Source organism: Sphaerodactylus townsendi, linkage group LG02 (assembly GCF_021028975.2).
Source record: "Sphaerodactylus townsendi isolate TG3544 linkage group LG02, MPM_Stown_v2.3, whole genome shotgun sequence".
Lineage (NCBI taxonomy): Eukaryota > Metazoa > Chordata > Lepidosauria > Squamata > Sphaerodactylidae > Sphaerodactylus > Sphaerodactylus townsendi.
In genome coordinates this window covers 121,774,440-121,801,480 of record NC_059426.1, presented here as the reverse complement: position 1 = coordinate 121,801,480, position 27,041 = coordinate 121,774,440, and the positions used below count along the sequence as shown (strand labels likewise).

General features: G+C 46.2%; 1 protein-coding gene across 3 annotated transcripts in view; it reads left to right on the top strand.

Annotated features, from left to right (window-relative positions):
* DPF3 (double PHD fingers 3) overlaps positions 1-27,041 on the top strand; it is a 218,312-nt gene that overhangs the window by 95,261 nt on the left and 96,010 nt on the right. For all 3 annotated transcript variants that reach the window (XR_007243486.1, XR_007243487.1, XM_048484073.1), the window contains exons 2-3: positions 1,996-2,156; positions 18,016-18,123. Coding sequence is in view for 1 of the 3 variants with exons in the window: in XM_048484073.1 (XP_048340030.1) it covers positions 1,996-2,156; positions 18,016-18,123 (269 nt within the window). In the remaining 2 variants the exon portion in view is untranslated. The remainder of the gene's footprint in view (positions 1-1,995; positions 2,157-18,015; positions 18,124-27,041) is intronic.

The following is a 27,041-nucleotide window of genomic DNA, read 5'->3' as shown; positions in this document are numbered from 1 at the left end:
GCAATAAGAGAATGCCCAGGCTTTTCCACTGGTCTAAAGTTGCCCAGACCCGGCTTTGGTGACATGAAAGGGTGGGCGAATGAAGCAGTCAGTGTTGCAGCTCTCTTTCTGCGGTTCGTAGGATGTTGTAGGGTGTGCTTTTGCTGGTTAATTCGTAGTATTTTCAAGAACAGCGGCAAGGTCAATTGTCCCTTATTCTTTGAACTTGCCCTGCTGAAAGTTGTTTTCTGTACCTCTTTTAGTTTGTTTCTGTATGATTACTGTTTTCAATATATTGTGTTTTAATGACTTACTGAACTCATGTGTGCTCTCCTATTTCAAACTTACAAAAAAACTTATGAAGCGCTGATGAAGATTCTACACCTACTTTGAAAGCAACACTATAAAGTAGGCAAAGAAACCAACTCTAGATGCGTATTTCTGCGTCCTCTTTCAGCATCACTATCTCTATCATGGGCACTTTTCTGCTCTCTCCCTAAAATCTTCCCAATATACAAAATCCAGCCAAGTACCTGGATTACAAGGGCTCCATGGTACTAGTTGTCCTTTTCCTGCCACCATCAATAACAATCCTCTCTTCATCAGTCTGCTCCACTGGAATGGGCTATTAGACTACTCTTACTGAAAAAAGGATTCGCCAGGCTGCTGTATAAAAGGCAAAATGATGGTAATCATGAATTGTGAAAGAAATGCAGGATTTTTTTAAAAGGCCTTTCTTTGAAAAATGGTTTAGCACTGAATAGGTGCATGCAAATGTGTTTAGCCTATATTACATGTTGTTTTGCCCACTGCAGTACAAACAATGACACTTTGACAAGCATGTGTGTTTTCTGCTGAATTACATTATTGCTTGTCGCATGAAAGTAGTTAGAAGAACATGGCATAATAGTGAATCAGGAGTTGTTTCTTTTTCTTATAAACACTGTAAACACTGCATACCTCTATCTTTTTCTTTTCAAAATCTCCACATTTAGCATATTGGTCCTAATATAATCTCTGACTCAGGTGCTTTGTTATGTGACTGTCTTAGAAACGCGTGTCCATATAAGCCACAAGAACCCACAAGGTGGCCATTTAGACTGGAACAATCCAAAGGGAATCTGTCAATTTGGAAGCAACTGATATATCTGAATTCTTATACTTCTTCTGGCATGATTTGCTGCTTGAAAATTCCCCATATTTTCTCATATAGTGCAAATAGGAATGTAATTTGTTAGCCCCTTTCTCTGATCTTTACCTAATTGTAGTCGTGACCGCGAGGTCAGCGCAAGAACGAGACGAGACGCGGTGATAACATCTGGTGGAGAGCGCCAGCAGCGGAAGCGCGGGTGTCCGTGTTCCCAGCGACTCTGCCGCGTGCTGGTTCCTGGCACCTTTTATTATGATTCTAGCGGGGGCGTGTAGAAGGGCGGAACGGGGGGAATTCCGGGAGAGCGGGAGAGCGGGAGATTGAGAGATCATCATGTGATGCATGATCTCACCTGGCTGCTATGTGCGGAGAGGAGCATCAGCGTCTGGGCCTAATCCTCACCTGGGGGCAAGACCATTGTCCCTTTGTCCGGGACACCCGGTGGTTGTGAGCCAGGTAGTTCATGACCTGTGACTCATTGGGGGATGAGGGTGGGGGAGCGGTGCGACCAGAAGGCCGTAGGAGCGCCGGTGTGCCAGTGCTCTACTTACGGTGCTGCTGGGTCAGCAGTGCATCCCTACACCTAATTATTATCTGGACCCTCCACCCAGTGGTGGGATCCAAAAATTTTAATAACAGGTTCCGATGGTGGTGGGATTCAAACAGTGGCGCCGCCGCACACATGCACCTCCAGTCCCTATTGGGCAGGGAGGTTGCTTTAGTAACCCCTTCTCGGCACTCAGAAAAAATTAGTAACCACTTCTAGAGAAGTGGTGAGAACTGGTTCCACCCCTCTCGTTGTGACATGGCTCTAGAGAAGATAGTTGCCTTTTCCTTTATGCTCTGCTCTTCCCTCTCCTTGACAGACTTGGGGACCAGTTCTACAAAGAAGCCATAGAACACTGTCGCAGCTACAATTCCAGGCTGTGTGCTGAACGCAGCGTCCGTCTTCCCTTTCTGGACTCTCAGACTGGAGCAGCTCAGAACAACTGTTACATTTGGATGGAAAAGAGGCATCGAGGACCAGGTATAGATTGCTTAATAATTGTGTAAGTGCCCTGGGGAGTTCAGGTGAAATATAAAAGGTAGTCCCTTGTGCAAGTGTAACCTCAGCTTGTGGGATCTGTGGGGCAGTACTTGGAAGGAGTTGCAAAGAACCAAATTTAAACAAAACAGTTTACTTCTCTTTACAAATAACATTAAACATCAACATTTAACATTTACAATTCAAGGTCCTGTTCAGGTTTGCATTTCAAGTCCTTATATTTACAGTCTACTGATATTGCCAAGTCCAATTCTTCTTTGCTGGTGGTTGGTTTTGAAGACTTCAAAGGCTTGGTGAACGGGATTCAAGATGATGAAGGTTCCCAGAAAACTCTCACCATTTACATACACAAAAACCCTGAAACAATAAATTCTAACATTTAAAATATAGCAAAAAAAAATAAACTCCCTTCCCACTAGTTCCCCACAACATTGCAGTTACCTTAAACAAGGTGTTAAGGGCTTAATAAAATCAATCAAGGTCCCAGCCTGGTAGCCTTGCTTCCTCCAACCTCATGAGTTCTGCAGCATTCTGCTTCTTTTCAGACTCCACCCCTTTCTGGGTCATCCCATTCTGACACAGGGGTTACACAAGCACCAGGTCATTACTGACCCATGGGGTGACATCACATCAAAGCATTTACTAGGCAGACTTTGTTTATGGAATGGTTTGCCATCGCCTTCCCCAGTAGTCTACACTTTAGCCCCAGCAAGCTGGATACTAATTTTACCATCTTCAGAAGGTTGGAAGGCTGAGTCAACCTTGAGCCAGCTACCTGAAGCCAATTTCAGTTGGGACCTAACTCAGGTCTGGAGCAGAACTTTCACTGCGGCCCTGCCGCTTACCTGTCTGCTTCATGGGGCTTAGAGTTACCAGGAACATTTAAGTTTTTGAGCATCCCCCACAGAGGAGAACCAGTCCTAAAGGGCTTGCCTGAATGGAATCCACTTTGTTGACTACATTTAAGAAGGCCATTTTTATCCCCTTGCCTCCATTTTTTATCAGTAGCAATGACTGTGTGACTCCTCCCACCAAAGCTGAATCAAATCATGGTTACCCAGTGAAGAAGGGCAATGGTGTGCCACTACCCAGGAGAAGGAAAATGTTCTGAAACAAGGTTGGGAGGAGAATACTCTTTTAGATTGGTATTAATACACCTGGAAGTAAAGAATCTTCTCTCTCAAAAGGAAACATACGTTAACACGCTTCCAATCTTGAAGTATGATTGTTACCTGTTTGAAAAAGAGACTGGGAGTATCTTATTTGCTATGTATGTGTCTTTATTACACACGGTATAAAAAGTAATACAGAGTACATTTATTCCAGCAAGTAAAGCTCATGCTTTACAATTTTGGTTATTCTTTCTTCTGATATATATTTTTAATCCCAGGCACGGAAGGTAGGATTTTCAGTTCAAAATCTCTTTATTTAAAACTGGGAAAAAGAAACAGTTGTTCTATCATTTTACATTATTAATTATTAATGTATCTGTTTAGAACATTATTATCTTACCCTTCCTCTAGGGATGTCAGGGTGCATTCTACCCTCCTGCATGTGAGGTAGGCCATGGGAAGTTGACTAACCCAGGGTCACCCAGCAAGCTTCAAGGCAGAGGCAATTTCAGTCAGTCTCCCAGATTCCAGTTGGTCATTCCATTCACCACACTGGCTGTTCCCATGTAACCTGCATGGCCAAGCAGTTCAGGGCAGGTGATTTCGAGGTGCAACAGGACAATAATATCCTCTTGGATAGTCTTCCTTCACCCAGATACGCAGCCTTCCCAGCAGAGAACAGACTCACAACCTTTGCATCTAATAACCTGCATTACGAACACCTGACCAGTTTTGTGTCACCTTCAGAGCCTTCTTCAGCATTGCTGTAGATGGTGAGACTCCCTCGCTCAATAAGTACACCACAACGACAGGCTGGAAAGGAATGGGCCGCAGCCCGTTTATTAAACAACAAACATATAAACAAGAACTATTTACATCAGAGCTGGGCGGCAAACGGGTCGCACATCACATCCCGAATCGACATGGGAAAACTGGCGGGAAGCGGAAGCTCCAGAGATCATACTCCTAAATGCTTCCACACTTCCGCGCCCCTGCTTTACAGGAGATCGGCACCCGGCTGAGCCCCTGGCACGCCCCCCAGCCCGCTCTTCCTCCCCGTACGTTGCTGGGGTGTCGAGGGCACCATTGCTAAGCCCATGGCCGCCAATCCGGGCCCAACCCAACCCTCATCTCCTGGGGTGTCGGGCAGCGGCCCGGGCCTGCCGACCCGCCAGCCTGCCCGCCCCACCCCGGCCCTCATAGGAGGCGCAAGCCTGGGAGCCCCAGCCGAAAGGCTCGTTCTCTCCCCAGATGTGCGATTAACCGTTTACCAAACCATCGCAACTAGCCGCCCACCCTTGCAGCTCACCGTCCAAAACTCTCCCGCTCAAGCCTGAGCCTGTCTCTATCTTAACCACCGCACGGAAGGGTAAACTGAACTGACTGAAGCCACAAGTCCATGCCCCATTGTTGGGACGAGGCGGACGCCATCCGCTGAAAAAAGGTCCATGGCGTCCCGGGTGATTTACCGGAGTGTTCCGCCACCCGCTCCCCCGAGCACCACCTTACGGGCCGCCTTATTGATCTTTTCTGCAGGCCCTGTCCACTGCAGAGGGATCCAACGCTCCGCTTCCAATGGGCCCGGGCTAGCACCACCTCGGACCAAACCAAGGTCATATTAGGCCGGTGCCTGGCAAGAAGCTCTTGAGCGCAGGCGACCACCGCCAAAGAAAACGCAGGTCAAAGGTTCGACCTGGCGGGGAGATCTTCACTCCCCAAGGTGGAATGACCAGGAGGTCCGGTGGTAGCCGAAAATGTATTCAATGGATCTTTGGGTCCTCCTAGCTCATGCCAAAGCGCATGTGCCCCTTGCCCCATCCAGGAAATTCTTATCGTGCGCCCCGAGTCCGAGATGCCCGCCCCATTCAGAATTGCAGGCGTAGGCCCCGAACTCTGTTGGCCGAGGCTGTGCCCCACTCGACCCACACCTGCCGATAGACAGTCTGGCGGGCGTCCCTGGAGGCACTTCGAGGAGGGAAATCAACAAGTCAGGTGTGGGCGGTAATGTACGCCCAAAAGGCCCTCGACCGCCACCTGCCCAAACTGCGGATATCCCTCCGGGGCCCTGCCTTCTGCTGCAGCGGTCATGCCGCTACGGCCCCTGTTATTCTCTGAACGAAAGTGCAGGTCGAACTCCGTGGCCGGTAGCGCCCAGCTTGAAGCCAAGCATGCCCTGAACACCGCCAGCATTTGGAACCCGGTGAGGGGACCCATCCTCGTGCACCAAGAGCATGCCACCACCCACCCGAGGCCTGTGCCGTAGCCACTCAATAAGGGGGGAGAGGGGCGGGTGGGCATTAAGCCGGTAGGGCTGGCATGGTGACCCAAGCCCTGCGGCCCTCTTTGGTCGGTTTTTTTGAATGGGCCAGCCAAGCGTAGACCATATGTCCCCCCAACAGGGACGGTAGGTGTTCCCTTTGCAGCGCGGTGCTGGAAGTTGTCACCGATCCCTCGGTAGGGCGTAATTTCAGTTCCCCAGGCACTGAAAGCCCCGTGGTGTGCCAGGTGGAAGGCGGCGTAGCAAAGCAAGCACTCATAGCGCGTAGCGCACTATCACCTGCCTTTAGCACCCCAGTGCGACCGCCCTCAACATCTTCGCTTGGTGACTGGGCGCCTGAGGTCCCTCTGTCTGGTGCTTCCACCCGCCGCCATACCAGCCACTAGGCGTGCATGGACCTAGCAAACGCCTTTGCGTCAGCTGGAAAACCGGAAACCTTTGCGGTAGAAAGCGATGCCCACCAGATTGCACCCCCATGGTCGCGTGGGTGCATCCCCTGCCCATGGAGCCGGATAGCCAAATACTCGAAAGGAGGAGGCCAGTGTCCGACTCCCGAACCGCAGACCGGGCGCCCGGAGGACGCAGCGAAGCTCAGGAAATCGCGACACCCGCTCCGTCGTATTAAGCCTGGCACGTGGCCGGGTGCCAACGAAGTTCAAAACACCTGTGATGACGTCCTCGTTGCCAAGGCTCCAGAGGGACGCTGGCACTGTCACCGGGAACGGCTCCGCCCCGGGGGCCATGCCGGAAACGCATCCACCTGCTGATGCGCAGATAAGGCATCAGCAATCTCATTCTGCAAACCTGGAACAAAAGCAGCTTTGAAAGAGATGTTATGAGTGAGGCAGGTGAGAACCAAATTTCGGCGTAATCCAGGCGCATGACCTGTGCGTCGATTTTGCTCGACTGTCTCACCATTTTACCACACGCATCCACTGCCTTGGTTGGTTTCGCTATCCAGAAAAGCACCTCGCTTGTTAGAAAGCCAGAGGTTGTGCCAAATGTGCACCGCCACCAGGGATGGGAAACAGCTCCAGAAAAGTGAGATCCCTGGTGATGTCTCCTGCACGTGCCACCAATTCTGGGGGCCAAAGGCCCATGCCCACTGGGACCCCAGGAAGAACACACCGAAACCAAAAGCCCCAGAGAGGCATCAGAGTGCACCACCTGGCAACTCCAGGCCAGGTTCCAAAGCTGATTGCCACAGAGAGATGCCGTTGAAGTTTCGGTGAAGGACAACCAGACCTGTAGGTCTTCTTTCATGCCCCGGGAGACCCTGATGTGATGGTCAGGGGACTTGCAGCCCGACAAAGGACCCTTCGGGCCATGCCGGGAGCAGAAAGCCCTGCCCGGGGCCACTCACCTCCTGCAAGCAAAATCTGAGGTGGGCCGAGTAAGGACTGGACCAGGCGCACCCTGCACCTTTCGGAGGAGGAGAACGGACTGGAGCAGGGCTGAAAGGGCTGAAAGCTTTTCGTCAGCCGGAGAGACGACGTGCCTAGGACCGTGTCCAGGTGAATGCCCAGGTAGCTGAGGGCAGTGGCGAGCCCCTCCGCCTTGTTGGGAGCCAAGGGGACCCCCCAGCGTCCTCTGCCAGGCCACCATATATGGAAAGCCTGAAGGGCCAGCTCACACTCCCCGAGGTGCCCTGCCTGCCGCATAAGCACAAGAAATCATCAAGGGTAATGGGTCACCAAACCGGAGGGCACCCGCGGCCTGAAAGCCCATTCAAGGAAAAGTGCTGAAAGTCTCAAAGGCGGGCGCGAGGCAAAGCGCTGAGCAGCCCATGGGCATGGCCTTATGCACATACCAATTTCCTTTGAAGTGGACATGCCCAGCAGCTCGAAAGTCCACAGGGGAAATGGGCAGGAGCCGGAAGGCGGACTGAATGTCACACTTTGCTAGGGGATGCCCCCCCCCGACCCGCAGCTGCCTGATGCAGAGGATGAAAGCTTCGGCCCAGGGTGGCGTAGAACGGACCCAACAAACCTCTGGGTCACCGAAATGATTCCACGGAATACGCCCCGGGGGTGGGAGAAGGTGTTGAATTAAGCGAAACTCCCCCGGGGCTTTCTTAGGCACTCCTGACGCCAATTGGGGAACCACCCTGAGGTTGGGGAGAGGAGGGAGCGACTGAAAGGGCCGCCAGCAATGCGGCCGGGCCTGGATTTCGCTTGTTGAGCTTTATCAGCCACCACCCAGTAGGGAGATGGCGGGGACAGATTTTAGATTGCGCTGGCGCTTGGTAAGTCTCCCTCCTTGGGCCTTGCAGTATGGGATGCGGAAGCCATGAAGAGAAAACCATCCCCAGCAGGCGCCAAGCAGCCCCCCCTGTCTGGATAACGCTGCAGCCACTCCAGCAGCACCCCCTACTTGAACGGCAGTGTAGGGAGCCAGAGACTGCAGCTGAGCGGGCATCTCTCAGGTAGCTTTCTAGCGGGGCGGAGCACCGCGCCAGCCCTGCGCTGCACCGGGTGCATCTTTTGGGGAGGGTCTCCGGCGCCGGGCGCTTAATCGGGCTCTGCCGGAAGGGGAGGGCTGTCCCGCCGGCTTCGGGACAGCCTGGATCCTGCTGTGGCCGACGGCTCTAATTTAAGAGCTGGGGATACCAGCCTGGAGCAGGGGAAGCGGGAACGCCCTGGACGCACCCCGGGCTTCCTCCTCCTGCCCTCGCGCCCCGAGGGGCCGACGGACGCGATCCTGCAACCTTGGGATGCTGTGGTGAGCGCGCTACAACCGGGTGGCGAAAGGTGCAGCTCCTCCACTCCTCCGGCTTCGGCCAGGGCTCTTGCCGGGCGCCAAGCCACCGGCCGCCGCCGGCGCTGTCAGGGTTCAGGGCCCCCGACCCCCGAGGTGGGGCCCCGGGACTATCCGCCAGCCAGCTCCACGGGCCGGAGGACTTGTGAAAGATGTGCAACAGGGTGTCCGCCAGGTTCTTCAGCGCGACCAAAGAGCAGGATCGGGTGCCTATATGTAGCTCGACATGTTCGGGCCGGGAAGATGCCGGGTCGGGCACTCAGGACCGCTGAGGAGGGCCCCCCTCCTAGGGGAGACTGTCCCGCCATGCCGCATCCGGCCGCCCCCCGCCGATGGGGACGACAAAGCCCGAAGCTCCGCTGCCGCTTCAGTTCGCCGCTACTCGATTCGGCCCCAACAACCGGGCCGCCGTCCGGGACGCCCCCGGCCAGTCTGGGCCCGAACCCTGTTCAGCAGAGCACGCTGCTTCTGCCTCGGGATGGCACCGCCAGGCCTCAGCGCAGCAGGCTCCCTGCTCTTGGCCACTTTTCGGCCCACATGGCGCATGCGTAGACCGGCCCAGAAGAAAGGTGAAAAGAAAAGAAAAGGTTGAAACCGAAAGAGAAGCTAAGAGGAGTGGGCAGAGGAAGAAGGAAAATCAGCTAAAGAAAGGAAAGGAAAAGAAAAAGGCCAGTCTCCTTCCAGCGCGGAGCTGGCCTACGAGACGCCAAAACACACGAATACCCTCACGCCTTCAGCTGGTTCTCGCCGCCGGGAAGGGCGCCGGACCGGGGAAGGCGCCTAGATATACCCAGGCTCCTCCCGCCTTTTTCGGTGGGAGCCAATCATTGCACCCGTTTCTGCAGCTTGCCGCCAGGCCATGCATGCCCCTTATCTTGCTGCGTAGCTCACCACGGCAGCAATGGCTGCCCCTGGTTATTCAGGTGCATCTTATTAGTTATATCCTTCTGCATTCGTAATAGTGAATTAGGATTGTATTGCTGGTCAGGACATTGACACGACTGAAGTTAGTGTCATATAGTGTCTTAGGGTGCCAGACAGGCAGTTCAGTCTGAATGTGTGTGTGTGTGTGTGTGTGTGTGCAAATTGAGCTTTGGAGGTCTTTGCCAGCATAAGTGGCATTTATGCTGGCAGGGAGGGCAAAGTGGGAGGTGAGTGGGGCTGCAGGACTTGACAGCGCCTGACACGGAAAAGCCTGTATCGCTGCAGGTGGACTAGGAGCATTCCTGGGGGTGGATCTGACTTTTGGCACCTTCTACCGGGTTTTAGAGCAGGAATGCTCCCAGCGTAGCCCTTGGACTTACTTTATCCCAAAGGGTGGCATCAGTCCATTTTGGGCTGTGGAAGGCTTTCAGGTGGCTGGGGAGTTTCTGGTATTTGCTGCCTTCCAGTGCTGCCTGGGAACCCTCGGCAGCTCAATGGCACGGCAGCAGCACCATCTCTGGCTGCCTGAGTCCCCTGGGTTGGGCTGTAAGATGTGGGAGACCATGTTTCCCATGCTACCATGGAATTTTGCTGGGTGGTCTCATACCAGTCACTCTGTCTCAGCCTCCCCTACCTACAGAGTCGTTCTTGGACAGAGAAAATGGAGAGGTGGGAAGTTGATGTTGTAAGCTATTTTGGTCCCCATTGAACAGAACAGCAGGGAAAAAAATTTGGCACCAGACCATGGCCACACAGCCTGGAAAACCCAGAAGAGCCAGTTGATTCCAGCTGCGAAAACCTGCAATAAAACAAAATTTAGGCATATTAAAATATCCTATCTCTGCTGTAAAGAGTTGGTGGTAGTAGAATAAAAGTTGATGAGTTGGTGGTAGTAGAATAAAAGTAAGCATCTTAACAAAGATGCAAAAATCATTGTATTATTCATTTTGCTTTTGATAGATTTTGATTTTAGGTGGGAGAGAGATATTTGTTGCTGTCCAAATAATAATAATAATAATAATAATAATAATAATAATAATAATAATAATAATAATAATAATAATGATGATGATGATGATGATGATGATGATGATGATGATAAAAGAAGGAGGAGGAAGAGGAAGAGGAAGAGGAGGAGGAGGAGGAGGAGGAAGAGGAAGAGGAAGAGGAAGAGGAAGAGGAAGAGGAAGAGGAAGAGGAAGAGGAAGAGGAAGAGGAAGAGGAAGAGGAAGAGGAGGAGGAGGAGGAGGAGGAGGAGGAAGAGGAGGAGGAGGAGGAGGAGGAGGAGGAGGAGGAAGAGGAAGAAGAAGAAGAAACAACAACTAGTGGGCCCGGCCACCCGTTGCTGTGGCTCAGTCTGGTGAAGTGGAAAAGAAAGAAAAGGGGAAGCAAACAGTTTGAACATGTGTCATTGCACAGTGCTTGCAAGGGAGGGGAGGGGCAAGGGGCCCCTCACTCCCCTCCCTCTCTCTCGTTCCCTTGCATGGCATCCCGTCCCATCCCTCCCTAACATTCCCCTTCCTCTGCTAGGGTGGGTGGGCCATGTCCAGGTGGCGGACCCTGTCTCTTTCACTCCCTTCCCTTGCAGGAGAATTACCTAACTTAAAACCTGCTGGGAGGCATGAGCTACGTTGTGTTCAAATTTCAGAGCGTTTGGTCCAGCAAACCCCTGGACCCTCCCTCACCTTCCCCTTCCTCCGCTAGGGTGGGTGGGCCATGTCCAGATGGCTGGACCCACCTTTTTCACTCCAGATGGCATCGGTTTTCAAGGAAGGCATGGTTGGTTCCCTTGTATCAGAGGGTGTTGCTTTGATGGCCAGCAGATGGCGCTGTTGGGGAACAGAACTGTGGTTCCAACTGTCACAAGTGTGGCATGTACACAATAACTGGCACAGTTGTGACATGTACACAACAGGAGGTGTGGAAACAGTATGGAAACCTGGCCGCACGCGAATGCGACATTGTGTGAAAATTTCAAAGCAATCGGTCCAGTAGTTTGGGAGATTACCTGTCAGCAGAAAAACGCACTGTTAGATTTTTTTTATATATATATATATATATAAAGAGTGCACAGACTAATATATATATAAAATATATATGATAATAATAATTAAAAAATACAACTGCACACATTCTACACAAATACCTCTAATATCCTAGGTCCTTAGGAAGGACTCGATATTCAGAGATGAATTCGAGACACTTGTGATGTTATTATGTGAATAATAATAATAATAATAATAATAATAATAATAATAATAATAATAATAATAATAATAATAATAGGATTTATATCCCCCCTTTCTCTCCTGTAAGGAGACTCAAAGGGGCTGACAATCTCCTTTCCCTTCCTCCCCCACAACAAACACCCTGTGAGGTAGGTGGGGCTGAGAGAGCTCAGAAGAACTGTGACTAGCCCAATGTCACCCAGCTGGCATGTGTTGGAGTGCACAGACTAATCTGAATTCCACAGATAAGCCTCTACAGCTCAAGTGGCAGAGCAGGGAATCAAACCCAGTTCCTCCAGATTAGAGTACACCTGCTCTTAACCACTACACCACTGCTGCTCCCTAATATCCTGCACAGTTATTTTCCTCTTCATTCTCAAGGTCATAGTCACTATGGGCCCAAATCAGATCAATCCTTCTGTGAGCAAAGGGAGACAGAACAATTCCTTTGCCCGCCCACCTCTGAAATGTAATCACTCATGGTATGGGATGAAAAAGTTTCCCACCAATACAAACCAAGCAGTGATGAACAGCTGGGTGTGTGGGGTGTGCATAAGTGCATGTGAAGAACTCTAACATAGGCACTAGTTTAAGGGCTAATAGCCCTGTTTTGAAGAAAAGTATCATGGGGTATTTATTATGCTTCCCTTTTGTTTTGTGTGCCTTCATATGCCTCCTGAAGACGTGGCACTGACACAGTTTCTTAATACATATATGATGTATCCTCCCAACCTCCAGGGAGCAATTTCTATTTTTGGATTAGACCTTTCTATTTTTATCTGTTTGAACCCAGCCTGTATGGTTATACAATTATGATCCATGGCCCATCTGGGGAGAAGCACAAGCTGGCTGTTGATAGGCAGTAGCTTCCTGGCTGACCCTGTGTTTAGCAGAGGAACTGTAGGAATGGTGCCAAGGCCACTAGATCTCTTGCTTTATCTGTCACTAACCTAGTTAGGCAGTGCTATCTTGCTCCCTTCTCTGGAGACACATAATCTGCAACCCTGAAATATATGTTGCATGCTTAAATAGAATAGAATAGAATAGAATCTTTATTGGCCAAGTGTGATTGGACACACAAGGAATTTGTCTCCGGTGCATATGCTCTCAGTGTACATAAAAGAAAAATACATTTGTCAAGAATCATAAGGTACAACACTTAATGATTGTCATATAGGTCTAGTAAGCAATCAGGAAACAATCAATAGTAATGAAAACATAAAATGTAAAATCATAAAATAAATGAAATGAAATGTCAGCACAGGCTATAGTCATACAGTCATAAGTGGGAGGAGATGGGTAATAGGAATGATGAAAAAAGTAGTGCAATAATTATATAATGAATATATAATAAATAGTTTGACATTATCGAGGGAATTATTTGTTTAGCAGAGTGATGGCATTCGGGGAAAAACTGTTCTTATGTCTAGTTGTCTTGGTGTGCAGTGCTCTGTAGCGACGTTTAGAGGGTAAGAGTTGAAACAGTTTATGTCCAGGATGCGAGGGGTCAGTAAATATTTTCACAGCCCTTTTTTTGACCCGTGCAGTATACAGGTCCTCAATGGAAGGCAGGTTAGCAGCAATTGTTTTTTCTGCAGTTCTGATTATTCTCTGAAGTCTGTGTCGATCTTGTTGGGTTGCAGAACCAAACCACACAGTTATAGAGGTGCAGATAAATATTACAGAGTACCTGCCAGAATCCATCCTCTTCTATGTTGGTACAAGAGAGAGGCAGACAAAGAGTGAATTTCTTGTTCTTGTAGGAATGTAGAGATCAGTTATGGTTGGGTGTATATATTTCCCTTGTATCTTCTTAGAGGAGCTTTTCCATAACTGCATCACTATCCAAATTTAAGACTCGTAGAGATTATTGAATCCTCCCTTGTATTCATCCTTCTATTCTGGTGACAATCTGCATACCAGTTTTGTGCTCTTTCAGTTGGGAGCTGCAGAATATAACCAGAAGTTCAGGAAAGGTGTCTCCAGGAAACAGGTTCTTTTCACTTCTCCCCTTGGAATATCCATGAATTAATAATGTACGGACTGCAGTGAACAGGGGTCCTGCAATTCCCCCCCCCCCGTCAGCTGTGTGAATTTTAAAAAAGGGGTTGGCCCAGTTGAACTCTCCAGTGTACATGTGCTATCTGAACAATGCACACACACAAACCCTGTGTTTTAACCACTTCATCCCCTTCAAGTTCTTTTGACAGCACTCTACTAGCTATTTTTCAAGGCTGCGGGGTGTACAGGATGGTCTGCATATTCGGAAAAAGTCAATGATATATCCCTCATAGGACTGTATTACTTCACAGTGGTCTTGCAGGATTGAATAATCCACAACATTAAAAATGCCTTCTCCTTTTAAATTTAGTATATCAAGAAGATTGTTCTCTTTCCATTTACTAGTTTATTAGTATAGATACGTGTGACAAACATGATACACATCCCCATCTGGATTCTGTAGTGGCACATGTAGATTTGGCTTTGTGCAACTTTCTGCAGCTGCCCCACAAGCATGCTTTTGAACAGTACTGAACAGGATGGAAAATTCCTTCCCATTTTTTCTGTTCTCCTGCTCACGCACAGCTTCTAATTGCAGCTTTCTCATTGCCCTGCACTCCTGAGTCCTTAATCTACAGTAAAACCCAGAAGCATTTTCCCCTTGTTTTGCCACCTCCATTGCATATGTTTGCCTTTGTATTCAGTCCTCTGAATAAAGGTTGTATCTCATAACAAGCGGTTCAGGGTTAATTTCACACAATACTGCACATAACTCTTTTCCTTTCTTCCTTCTCCCCCCCCCCCCCCACACCCCCAGCCTTTCACTCTAGCTTTGAGTTATGACTCTTCTACACTAATGAGATAAACAACATAACTCATTGTGGGTCCTGCTATTTCCTTTATAATCAAATGGTTGGAATCCTCTGTGGTTGCCCTATAAGGCACTGAAGTGCGAGGGGAACAAAAGGCGAAGAAGACACAGCCAGGTGGATTCTTGGAGGAGCTGGAAATAGCTATTTGTTTAGGATGTTGTGGGTTTTCCGAGTTGTATGGCTGTGTTCCAGTAGTATTTTCTCCTGACATTTCGCCTGCATCTGTGGCTAGCATCTTCTATTGGAACACGGCCATACAACCCAGAAAACCCACAACATCCTAGTGATTTCGGCCATGAAAGCCTTTGACAATGCAGCTATTTGTTAGTTTGTTTGTCTTGCCTTCTTTTCTAACTCTGCATTTTGTTTGTCAAAAACAAGTCACCCTCCTTCTCTTGCAGAAATATTGTATCAATGAATCCTTCTCCCATCCCAAATTCAGCAGTTCTGCTTTTGAGGATCACTTGGGTAAAACGAAGTCTTCTTCGCAGATGAATATGACTGTGGTGGTACCGCTTGTTAGCACGCAGCCTCAGCAATTAGGAAACAAAAAGCAGATTTTTATGTAGGGCATTTTTCATCCCTGTTGTGTCTCTTTCTAGTCTAGCTGCTAGGGGTTATCTGCACAATCAGCTTTTTGAGTTTGAAAGCACTCTGCTGGGTAGGAGGAAGGGAAGGGGAAGGCGAGGGAGACTTGTTCCTCCCACTACTCAGGAAGCATGTGCATGGGCACCCAACTGGAGAAACAAAAGAGACGGAGAAATCTGTCCTCCTCTCTCATTGCATCTGTAATCTATGCTAAATTAATTGGAGCAGTTGCACTTCTCAAATGAACGAGCACATATCTTTGCAGTCTGCTTTAACGTGCCCTGAGACTGAGTTTTTCTCATGCCATTTTGTGACTTCTCTAGATCTGTGCTTTCAAGTAGCCAGTTACTGTTTTTCTAACCAGGGTCTCTTGATTTCCCAGCCTTAAAAAAACACCACTCTCAGTTTAAGTGACCTAATTCTTCATTGATAGATAATGTTCTAGAAGAATGAAACTCTCTGTGGTTCAAATGGCACTTTCAAAACAGGGCCGGGTATTGGCAGATGCTGCTTATTTAGAGGACATCTTATATATTAATTTGTGTTTTAAAAATAATATCTTCTTGTTCTCAAATGAGTCCCTTATAGCCCACCACTGATATCCCTTGTTTCAGACTTCTACCCTGCCAAAAATACACTCCCTAACTGACATCAGAGGTCTGCAGTGACAGGTATTTTTGAATGTTTTGCTGTCACAATCTTGGAAAAGAGAGAAGAGGGGGAGGAAGAAACTTTGCAATGCTTTTGACAGCTTTCATTCAACATTAGGAATCAAAAAGGTTGAGCTAGCATAAATTCACAAAATAGTAGTTTCTTTGTTGGGTGCACACATTCATAAACATATTTTTAAATTTTTATTTTTTTAATTAAATGTATATCCTGCCCTCCCGCTCCCAAAGGTATTAAAACCACCATATTTAAACAATACAATTTGGTAGTGTGGATAAACTACTGTGATCAGATGTGTTTTGACTGGAAGGCCTTCCGCCAGTGATTACGAAGATAGTGGAATGATTGATAAGCACTTGGCATTTGTTTATTTATATGTTTTTGAAATGCAAGTTTACCTGATTAAAATTATTACATAATTTTTTAATTAATCAATGGAAACATGTTGCATTAGTAATTAGTTTTCTGCTGCTTTGGGTCCTCCAATCCTATATGAAGCAACCTCAAATGCCTAATGCAGCCAGCTTAATGGCGTACTAGAGAAGGATCTTTGTGTTTAATAGGACTGAGTTCACCAGAGGACATCAGAAAACTCATGTGTGGAAGCTTGGCTACTCTGATTAGTTCATTAGGGCTACCTCAGTCAGGCTTCATTTTATGCTTTCCTGCTGTTTCCACATGTGAAAGAAATTGGTTTCCATAGAGGTTTTATTTATTTATTTATCTATCTATCTATCTATCTATCTATCTATCTATCTATCTATCTATCTATCTATCTATCTATCTATCTATCTATCTATCTATCTATCGATCTATCGATCTATCGATCGATTTATTTATTTATTTATTCGTTCGTTCATTTTCTATACCGCCCTTATTCCTGAGGGGCTCTGGGCGGTTTACAACATAAAATCCAATATAGTACTAACGAGGAGCAAACCATAAAAACAATTTATCTAGGCTCCAACAGTTTAAATGACTAAATAAACAGTAAAATCCTATTTAAAACAGGATTTTAAAACAGGATTTTAAAACAGCCATTTTCTCTAGGGAAACTGATGTCTGTCATTTGGGGAGAGCATCCCCCTGGTGCAATGCTGGTGCATCTATATTGAACCAGAAGTGACATCATCCCACTGCTTAAACTTGCATATCAGGTTAGTGTTGGCAGGCAGTGGCATAAATTGATTGGCGATTGCCCTCCATCAACAAGTACCTAAGGAGTGGCATATAATGCCAGAGTCTACTTTCCATAGTAGCCATTTTCTCTAGGGAAACTGATGTCTGTCATCTGGAGATCAGCTGTATTCTGGGAGATACCTAGGCCCCACTGTCGACACGATTTATATTGAGCTCTTCTGCAGCTGCTTTTTAATTTGTTAAACATTTAGAATTCCTATCATGGAACTCTAGCATCACATCTTATTTGGCCCAGAGCTTGGATTTGACCAAGAGCTTGATTGAGGATTGGTTTCTCAATCATCTGCTGCCTGAAGCATAGGGTTGCTAACCCCCAGGTGAGGCCTAAAGTTCTCCCAGAATTACAACTGATCTCCAGACTATAGAGATTAATTCATCTGGAGAAAATGACCAGTGCAGAGGGCAGACCACATGGCATCACATCTCCATTGAGCTCCCTCCCCCATATTTTATACTCTCCCAGCCATTGTGCCCACATCTCCAGGAATTTCCTAAGCTGGAGCTGGCAACCGGACCCAAGAAACTACTTCATCTTGTTTAAAGACAACTTTAGTTCCAAGTAGACGACTCCACTGTGAAGGACCTAGGAACCAATTCCCATTAAAAAACTATGTGCTAGCTCGGGCCTTTCGTCAGCCAAGCAACATAGTTTTGTCTTTAGTTTATTGTCCCTTAGCAAACCCGTTTCTGCTTTCTGAACATCCACTGTTTCAACTGGATTTGCTGAAAAGCAGAAATACAGTTGGGATGTCATTTACATATTGATGATACATCAGTCCAAATCTCCAGACAAGTCTGCTGCAGTTTCAGTTGCCTGGTTAAATTGCATGGGGCAAAGGAATGAATCCTGTATCACACATACCATGGGGTAGTGTAGATATCTATCAGGATCACCTTTTAGGTGCCAGGTAAAGTCTATCAGGCTCTTCTTTGCTTTTTTATCTATGGACATATGCCCTCTGAAAGGTAGGATTTTATGATTTTATTAATTTTAAAAATTAATTCTATGATATTAAATTGCTATTTTAAAATTATTTTGATTAACTGTTTCGATTGCTTTTAAATTAAGGAAGTGAGCTAGAAATCTAAATCTAATATAATAATCATAGAATTCGGGATGTGACAAACAAATAAATCCGGATTCTAGAGAATATAATGACAATTTGACAGCTAACCAAAATGTGCAACTGCTTTTCTGTTTGCAACCCATAGGACTAGCCCCTGGTCAGCTGTATACATATCCAGCTCGTTGCTGGCGCAAAAAGAGACGTTTGCATCCTCCTGAAGACTCCCGGTTGAAGTTGCTGGAGATTAAACCTGGTAGGTACCCTTTCTTCCCCCCCCCAACTCTGCCTTCTTTCTCCTGTTTACTGAGAATGCAGTTATCATGGTTCATACGAGGTATGTATGGGTGGGAATGTCTGTGCTATGCACAGCTTCAAGGATTTTGCTAGGCACAGCTTCAAGGATTTTAGTATTGCTACTTTTTTTTCCTTATCCCTTTTTAAACCTGAGAATTTGTTAAAATCCATTGTGCCAGCTGTTGTTTTGTGCTGAAACATAAACAAGAAGAACCCTTCCCTTCTAAAAACAGGGGCAATTGTAATTGGCAGTGCAGGATATTTATTTATGACCTACTTCTCTTCCTCCATTTTGGAAATGAGAATTTTAAGGGTGACATTTATATCTCCTGGGCATTAGAGTATATCTTGGCCTAGTATATCCCAATGAATCTTCGTTATGGCCAGCACTGCACTATTTAACTTGTATTCATTAACTCTTATCTTCTGCGATCAAATGCTAAATATCTGTTTTGGGGTAGCTCTTAACTGTGGTGTGCATTCTGTGATGCTGTAAAATAACACAATAAGAAGTCAAGCAATGTTATTTTTGGTAAGAAAAACACAACCTGGTGATATCACAGAAACAATACTCTTATCTACAATTATCTATAGATGGGCAGCCCAGTTCTGATGGCTGCTGTGGACTCTTACTGTCCAGCTCTGCACCATTTAATTTATATGTATTCATTAACTTGTTCTGTGATCAAATCCTAAATATTTGTTTTGTGGTATCTCTTAATTGTAGTGCACACTGTGGTGCTGCTGAACCTGTCTGTAAAGGAATACTATACAAGCCAGAGAGCAGGCAAATGTTTCTGTAGTGGGGATGCACAGGCTGTACCAATGCAACTACCAGAGTTCCCAGTAACACTGCCATTGGGCCCAAATGATGATACAAGGGGATAAAAGGAACTGTGGCAGCCTTACAGAGCCATCTGTGGGACACCTGAGGGAAAAGAAGGCACTTTTTGTTGCACAGACTAGACAAGCACATGGGCACCTTCCACTTCCCCCTAAAGGCATGGAACCCATAAAGTATAAAAAAATGCATCAACACAAATGGAAAGTGGGTCCCAATGCCTTGCACGCCATCATCCAGAGCACAGTGGCACTGCTGATACCCAGGAGAACATGGCCCATTACATACTGTCCCAGAAACATGGAACTGGTCATTACTCCCAGAGCTTAGTCCCAGTCACTTCACCCAACACTGCAGCCATGTAGGGCTGACCCTATGGGCCCACCCAGGAGATCTCAGCCACTGGGGGAGGATCAGGAGGGGTAGCCTCACACCCAGGCCAATCTGCCAACATGTCCACGAGCAGTACTTTGATGCCTGCTTGGAACCCATCCATATCTCCAAAGACAGCCTCCAGTCAGTGTCTGAGTGGCAGCACTAACTATGGGAACTGCTGGATGTGGGACAGGTTCCCTCCCCTTCTTGGTATTGTGGTATGACAATCATAGAATCTTAGAATCATAGAGTTCAAAGAGACCACAAGGCCATCAAGTCCAACACCCTGCCATGCAGAAACCTACCTGTAAAGGTCAACATCAGCACCTTGAATTGTATCTGGAAACAGTTTGGGAGCCAGCGTGGATGGGCCACTATAAGGCACAAAAATATTACTGACCAGTATTGCAGACACGGGTGTGTGAGGCTGAAATAATTTTTTGTAAGGATGTGTAAGGATTCAGATAATAACTAATAAAAATCCAAGATGAAGATACCTTCTTTGTTAACCTTGGAAATGAAATGTAGAGTTATGAATAATTTATCCTATGGGCTTTATATAGAGATTAATAGATAGGATTGCATCCTGTAGAATCCCATAAGACAGGTCCTAAGAGAGACTGGTCTCTTATGGCAACTGTAAGTCTCATTTGTGAGAAATAATTTTAAGTAGTCAAAGTACATCCCCTGATACCTACTTCTGTATCCAAATACCTCAATAAGATGGTATAATCCACTATATCAAAGGTTGCAGATAAGTCCAGAAGGAGCAACGAAGAGACTTGGTCTTTGTCTATATTCAGACAGAACTAATCAACTTAAGCTACTAGGGTAGTCTCTGTCCTGTAGCCTATCCTGAGAAGATGAAGATTCAGAGAGGATGAGTTATCCAAGAAGATCTGGAGTTTTTCTGCTACGGGCAGATTACAGACTGGACAATAATTGGCCGCATCATTTTTCTGTAGGGATGTTTTTTAAACTAGTAGATAGAATTGTCTTTTTCAGTAGCTGAGGGAATTGCCCAGAGTTACTGATAGATTTATGATAGACACCAGGGGCTCATTTATATGATCTTCACATGATTAATGTGACATCAGCCCATTGGTTGGCATAGTGACATGATGATTCTACATAATTTTATAAGCCAAGATGGACAATGATCCAGGGCTTTCACAGATCCCAGGATCCTTTCAACATCCTTTATGTTAACTGGGTCTAAGTGGTCCATTAACAGACCAGGTAATGTACTAACTATTTCTTCTGACTGACCCATGTTACAACCAGCATCCAGATCAGAGCATATTCAGAATATTTCATCAGCAAAATCAATCAATCAATCAAAAACCACCACCCCCAAATACAGTTGCAAAAGTGTCAGAGCTAATCGTCTGTTCCCGATACAAGAAAGTCTCAGATTTAGGAGTCAGTAGATGCTGACTTACCTTAAACTGTTGAGATGGTCATGAACTCACAAATGCTGTGGTCGCAGAGAGGTAACATTTCTTCGCCATAGTAACTGTCTCTTCATAGGTCTTCCAGTGGGCTGTATAGCACGTTCAGTCAGATTCATTATGAGTTTTCTGCCAGCATCTTTCTAGATATCGCCTGGTTGTGAAGCATCTTCTGTGACCTTTATGTTTATGGCTCATGACCAGGGGCTCCTGTACCACTGAAACAGAAATAAATGCTAACTGGATGTGACCTGGAAATAGAGAATTTTCATTTTAAATGAATTTTTCACAGCTACTAACTTCAACATTTATAAAAATAATTAGCTGTTCAGAGACAGAATTGTTTTAGTGTTTTAATAAACAGCATTTAAATAGTGTTTACTTCAGAAAATGACAAAATGACAAATCTGCATTTCTAACATTTTATTTATTTCCTTTCCTTATGCATCAGCATAGAAAACTACTGTTTTAGAACCAGCAGAGGGAGTAATATTACTGTATTTTTGAGTGTAGTGGGTTTGATTCTGCTTTCATTTAGGCTGATATATGTCAGAAATTAACTTATTTGACAGATAAACATATAAAACAAATTTCTTCATGATGTGCCAAAAAAAGAGGCAAAATAGAAAACTAAGTTAACAACAGATCAGCTAAAATAATATTTTTCCTTATTCAGAGAGATGAAACCCATACAAATTAGCTTAATATTCAACTGATCATTTAACTACTGTCTACCTGCCAGCTACATGTGCAGACCTAGGAGAGTTTTGAAAGTTTCTAACTAATGCTGATGAACTGGCTGAACAAGCACACTCATTGTGAATGGAGAAGCAGCTTGCCTGTTCCGCCACCTGATCAACCAGCAGTAAAAATCTCCAAAATACTTCTGGCTACGTGCATCAATCTCCCAATCTGTGCAGCTGGCTGTCAAGGAATGTGCCCATGGGTCATGGGGAGTCTTTGCAGTAAAAGAAACTGTTATTTTCCAAAGTCTGCTTTGGAAGGGAGGTGACACAATTTTCCAATTCCAGGTAGCATTGCCAGACTGCCCTTTTTACCGGTAGGAAACGGGAGGAGGGGTGTGTGTAGTGTTGCTGGATTCAGGTTGGGAATCTCCTGGAGATTTAAGGATGCAGCTTGGGGAGGACGAGGTCTTCAATGTGGTACAGTGTCATAGACTCCAAAACAGCCATTTCCCCAGGGGAACTGATTCCAGTAGGCTGGTAGTATTGGAAATAGATAGGCTGTGGTTCCTGACTTTTCTAACACATCTTTAGAAAATCTGCAACCTGATTCTTCCCTCCATTTTTCTCCAGCTTGAAATGAGCCTTACTATGAATTGTTCTTGACATTGAGTTTATGGGCACCTGTAGAATATATAACCACTAGCGGTACCAGGCCATGTGTTGCTGTGGGTTATTGTGGTGAAATGGGAAAGGAACAGTAGCAGCAAAGCAATTGCAGAAGCCAGCAGTACGTGCTCGTGGAAACGTGCAGCCTGATACTGTGCAATGTCATTGATGTGTGTGACCGCATTCCTTGGGGGGGAATGGAAAGGCACCACTCCTACACATCTAGGCTGGCTGGTCATGTTCCTTTACCTGGGAGTAAGTTTAATTGGTGGCAATGGGTGTCACTTCTGAGTAAACCCTCTGAGGGGCGCAACGCAGGCATTCAAAGTATGTCACGGTTGCTTTACTGAGCTTACTCCTGAGTAACGTGTGCTTGGTTTTCTGAATTGTAACCACAGTATTCAGGGAATCTAGACTGGCTGGCCCCTCCCTCCCCTTCCTTGCATGCTACCCCTCACTCTCTCCCTTCCCTCACTTCTCTTCCCTTGCATGCCTCCCCCTCTGTCCCTTCCCTCTCCCTCCCTCCAGCTGTCTTTTACATTCAAGCTTGTTCAATATTGGTGTGGAATATGTGAGAGGAAGTAGTTGTGGTGATTGGATGTGAGGGAGGGCAGAGTGAGGAGTGTGAGGATGAGCTGAATGTGTATGAGAGTATGTGTGTTGTGTGGTAGTAGTGGGTGAGGCACAGAGAGGGAAAGGTACATGTGTGAGGGGGGAACCCCTCTGACGTCTCACACGGCAACGTGTGTATGTGTTTCACTTCCACTCGAGTTATTACCTATGTACTGTTTCCACTGCTCATATCTGGCCATCTGAGCGAACATTCTAAGGGCACGAACATTCTAAGGGTGACAGTTACACACAGGCAGCTGCATGTCCTTCACCATGGAGCACCAGGAAAAAGGCGTTTTACCTGAGCCAGGTGTAAAATTACAAGTGTGTGAACATCTAAAAACACTCTCACCTGGCCAATTACAGTGGCTGAGAATTTTCAGAGGAATTGGCCCATCATTTCCTGTGCTAGACCATCAGGAACAAACTTATGGTTTGCTTTTTATAGATATAGATTGGACACCACATGTTCAAATATTATCAGGCACTCTTGGTTCATCCAGTTTACTCTTCTTCTTGCATGATACCATTTTGTCTTTGCCCTATGGCTGAAGACTTGAAGTTGACTTTTTCCACCACAACCAAACCTGTATGCCTCAGAAGAGCTCAGCCTGTACACTTCCTTTGATTGTGGTGCCGATGTTAAAAGCATTGCTTTGGCAGCAGCTGCTGAAAGTTGAAAGTTAGCTGCATCAATCTTTTTGTGGCTGGTTCCATCTCCTGCAGTAGTCATTTTGTGGTAGTCATTTTGTGGCCACATCTGCTGTGCTGGATCAGAATTCCAAAGGGCCCATAGACTTATGAAGATCAGATACCCCCTTTTTACAAGAACATACCAAATTGAACGTTATTATTATTATTGTTGTTGTTGTTGTTTAATTTTGTATACCGCGCTCCCCCGAAGGGCTCTGGGCGGTGCACAACATATTGATATATATAGTACAGTTTAAGACATAACAAAATACAACTATAATAATATATATATGGCTCTATTGGATTAAAACAATTACAAACCCTCATTAAAACACAGCGTTCCAAAACTTGCCGCTTGATATAAGTATACTTTGTCCCACCAAAGAAATAAATAGAATTGTGAATTCATCCCCCACCACTTCCTTCCCCTTCAGCCTCCCCCTGCCCCAAACACCAAGTTGGGCCTGGCAGCAGCAAGCCACCCACTGCCCTACTGGGCCTGGCGCCAGTCCTCCCATGCCTCGTCCAACCTTTCCCCTGCCCCAAAACACCTAGGGACTATTTTCTACTGCAGAAGCATGGCACACTCACTCTTCTACTAAAGCACTGTTGACTGCACAAAGATCTTTCAGTGGGAAAGGGTATAGGCCCCATTATTTGGTGTTCTGTTGGAACAGACATTGAATACTGAGAACCCTGCAATGCAGAACTGTTAGTTTGTAGCTTTCTAGTTAGATATAGTGAAGACACATTTCATGGCTGCTGCTGGTCTTAATCTCACATCCATATCTTACCAGTAACACCAAGGAAAAAGCAAAACATTACAGGATATGATATGTGAATGTTCAACATTTATCCACTCTCTGCCAAGATGGTAGCCAATGAATTTATCCACTCTCTGCCAAGATGGTAGCCAAGTGGGGGTAGGGCAATGGTGAATGCAGTGATATCACTTCACGCATTTCTTTTACAAGATATTCCTGGGAAGATGGGGGACAGTGGCAGTCACATGCCTGCTGTAATATCTATTTAAACCCTTGATCGGTAAAATCAGCGCAGTGATCAGTGCATTGGGAGTCACTGTACAGCTCCTTATATACCACATATTGAAGTAATGTGGAACTATATTTCATTAAAAGCATGATCTCTTAATTTTATTCGATTTTATTAGTCTCTTTGGCAGATGAAACTATTTAGAAAGTTGAAATATGATAATATTTGAACAGTGACTCCCCCCCCTCTAGAGCATACTTTAAAGGACTAGGTAATAAATGATATTAAACTCCAGTCTGAAATGTTACAAGCCCAAGTTTTATGGATACATTGAGAGCAGACAGAGCTGTAACATGATTTTCCTTTGTCCCCATCTATTATTTTCCCCCTTTCTGCAGTGACTGCTTTCAATCTGTTATCTTTATTCTTCTCCCGGGTAAACATTTTACAGCCTCATAATCATCTTATACTTGACGGATATTAAATGTGTTTTTACTGGTTTGTGATTCATTTCAATATTTCCCTGCATTTTACACTTGATGTCTTAATAAAATACAGGTATTTTATGTGAGTATATAGTGTTCTTAGTCAAATGCTCAGTCAGAGCTTAGATATCACACACTGAATACACTTTTTGAGTTAATAAGAATGAACTCCATACTGCTGAAGGTACATTTGTTTTTATTATACCCTGTTTAGGATAAAGATGACAGGAGATTTGTGAATTTGTCCCGCAAAGACGATTGTCTTTGTTCTAGAATGCTCTGCTTGGGTCCCACTTCCTACCTAGTTTTGTCTTCAAGGCACTTGGACCCAAGCATAGCATTCTAGAACAAAGGTGGTCCAGGAAATAGAGGATGAATGCACACTTCTTCTGTCATCTTTATCCTGGTACAGCAAATGAGCTTGCTCCTAGTCTTGCAAAACAAGATAAGAAAAGACATTGTTTCGCACCCTTCATTAAAGTAATAAATTATGAACTTATATATTTTATTTTATTTATTATGTTTAATATCCCGCCCTCCCCGACCAGAGGCCGGGCTTAGGGCAGCTAATACACATATTTAAAAACAATTACAACGTTACACGTAATAAGTTCTTAAGTTAAAAATTTAAAATCCTCTAGTATGTAAGAAATACACTGATGGCGATTTAACTATTTAACTAGAGCAGGGGTCGGGAACCTTTTTCCCTCAAAGAGCCATTTGGCTCACCCTCCCCCGCTCACCCCCCCCCACCGCTCGCCCGCCCACTTGCTCGCTCGCGCCCCCCCGCCCACTCACCCACCCACCCCGCCTGCAGGGCAGGCGTAGATGGGCCCGGCGGCTCGGCCTGACCGGCCGCCGGGAGGCTGAAGCGCCCGCCCTGCTGCTTGCAGGGCGGGTGAAGGGCGGGTGAAGACGGGGGAAGGCGGGGGAAGACGGACCCGGCGGCTTGGCCTTGCCGGCCGCCGGGAGGCTGAAGCGCCCGCCCTGCTGCTTGCAGGGCGGGTGAAGACGGACCCGGCGGCTCGGCCTTGCCGGCCGCCGGGAGGCTGAAGCGCCCGCCGGGGGAAGACGGGCCCGGCGGCTCGGCTCATGGAGCCGCAGAACAGCGGCAGAAGAGCCGCATGCGGCTCGCGAGCCGCGGGTTCCCGACCCCTGAACTAGAGCTACCTACATATATTCCCCTAAAACTAATGGGTGAGAAGGAGGGGGTTTAAATTGGGAGCCAAGATGTTACTGTGTAGGACCAGCTTCATCATTTGTGCCAGGAGGAGTTCCACCAAACAGGAGCCAGAGCCGAAAAGTAGAACTCAATCAAATGTTCCTGGGACCAGGGACCACCAGTATGTTACCATCAGAGGACTGAATGGTCCTCCGCAGGCGATCTGAAGAGATGCGGTACTGAACTGTCTCAGACTGCTCAAGTCCTTACAAGTTAATGAATTTTATAACTATTTCATGTAACTTATCACAGTGTTTTTCCTCCCCCACTTTATCCCCACAACAACAGCTCTATGAAGTGGGCTTGACTGAAAGAGCATGATGGGTCCAAGGTCACCCAAGGAGCTTTCATGACAGAACAGGGCTGTGAAACTTGTTCTCCTGAGTCCTGTTCTGATTGTGACCACTGAACCATGCCACTTCAGCCCAAAACAGTAATAATTCAGCAGCATCCAATGGAGGTACTAAATTCATGATCATTTGAAGTAACATATGCTGTAAGAAAAAATAGGCAAAGTTCAAAATGGGAATTATTATATCTCATCTCACCACTATAAGCAGGAAAGTTGAAATATCCTTCAAGGGTGGAAGTAAATGTCAAAGATTGCAATGGGCAATAGAAAGGTAAGCTGGTAATTTAAAGTAATGTTGTGATCATGAAATATCCTCCAAGTAATCTCTCATTATACATTAATACTTTAGCAAAGTGGAGGTCCCACAGGAAAACTGGAGGCAGTGTGTGAAATCTATTTGTAGCCCCAAGCCTATGGGCCCCAAGCCTCTTGGCAAGCAATGATAATATAAATACTGTACATGTAGTCAGTCCTCTCCAAATTCAAATGTGACTAGTGTTT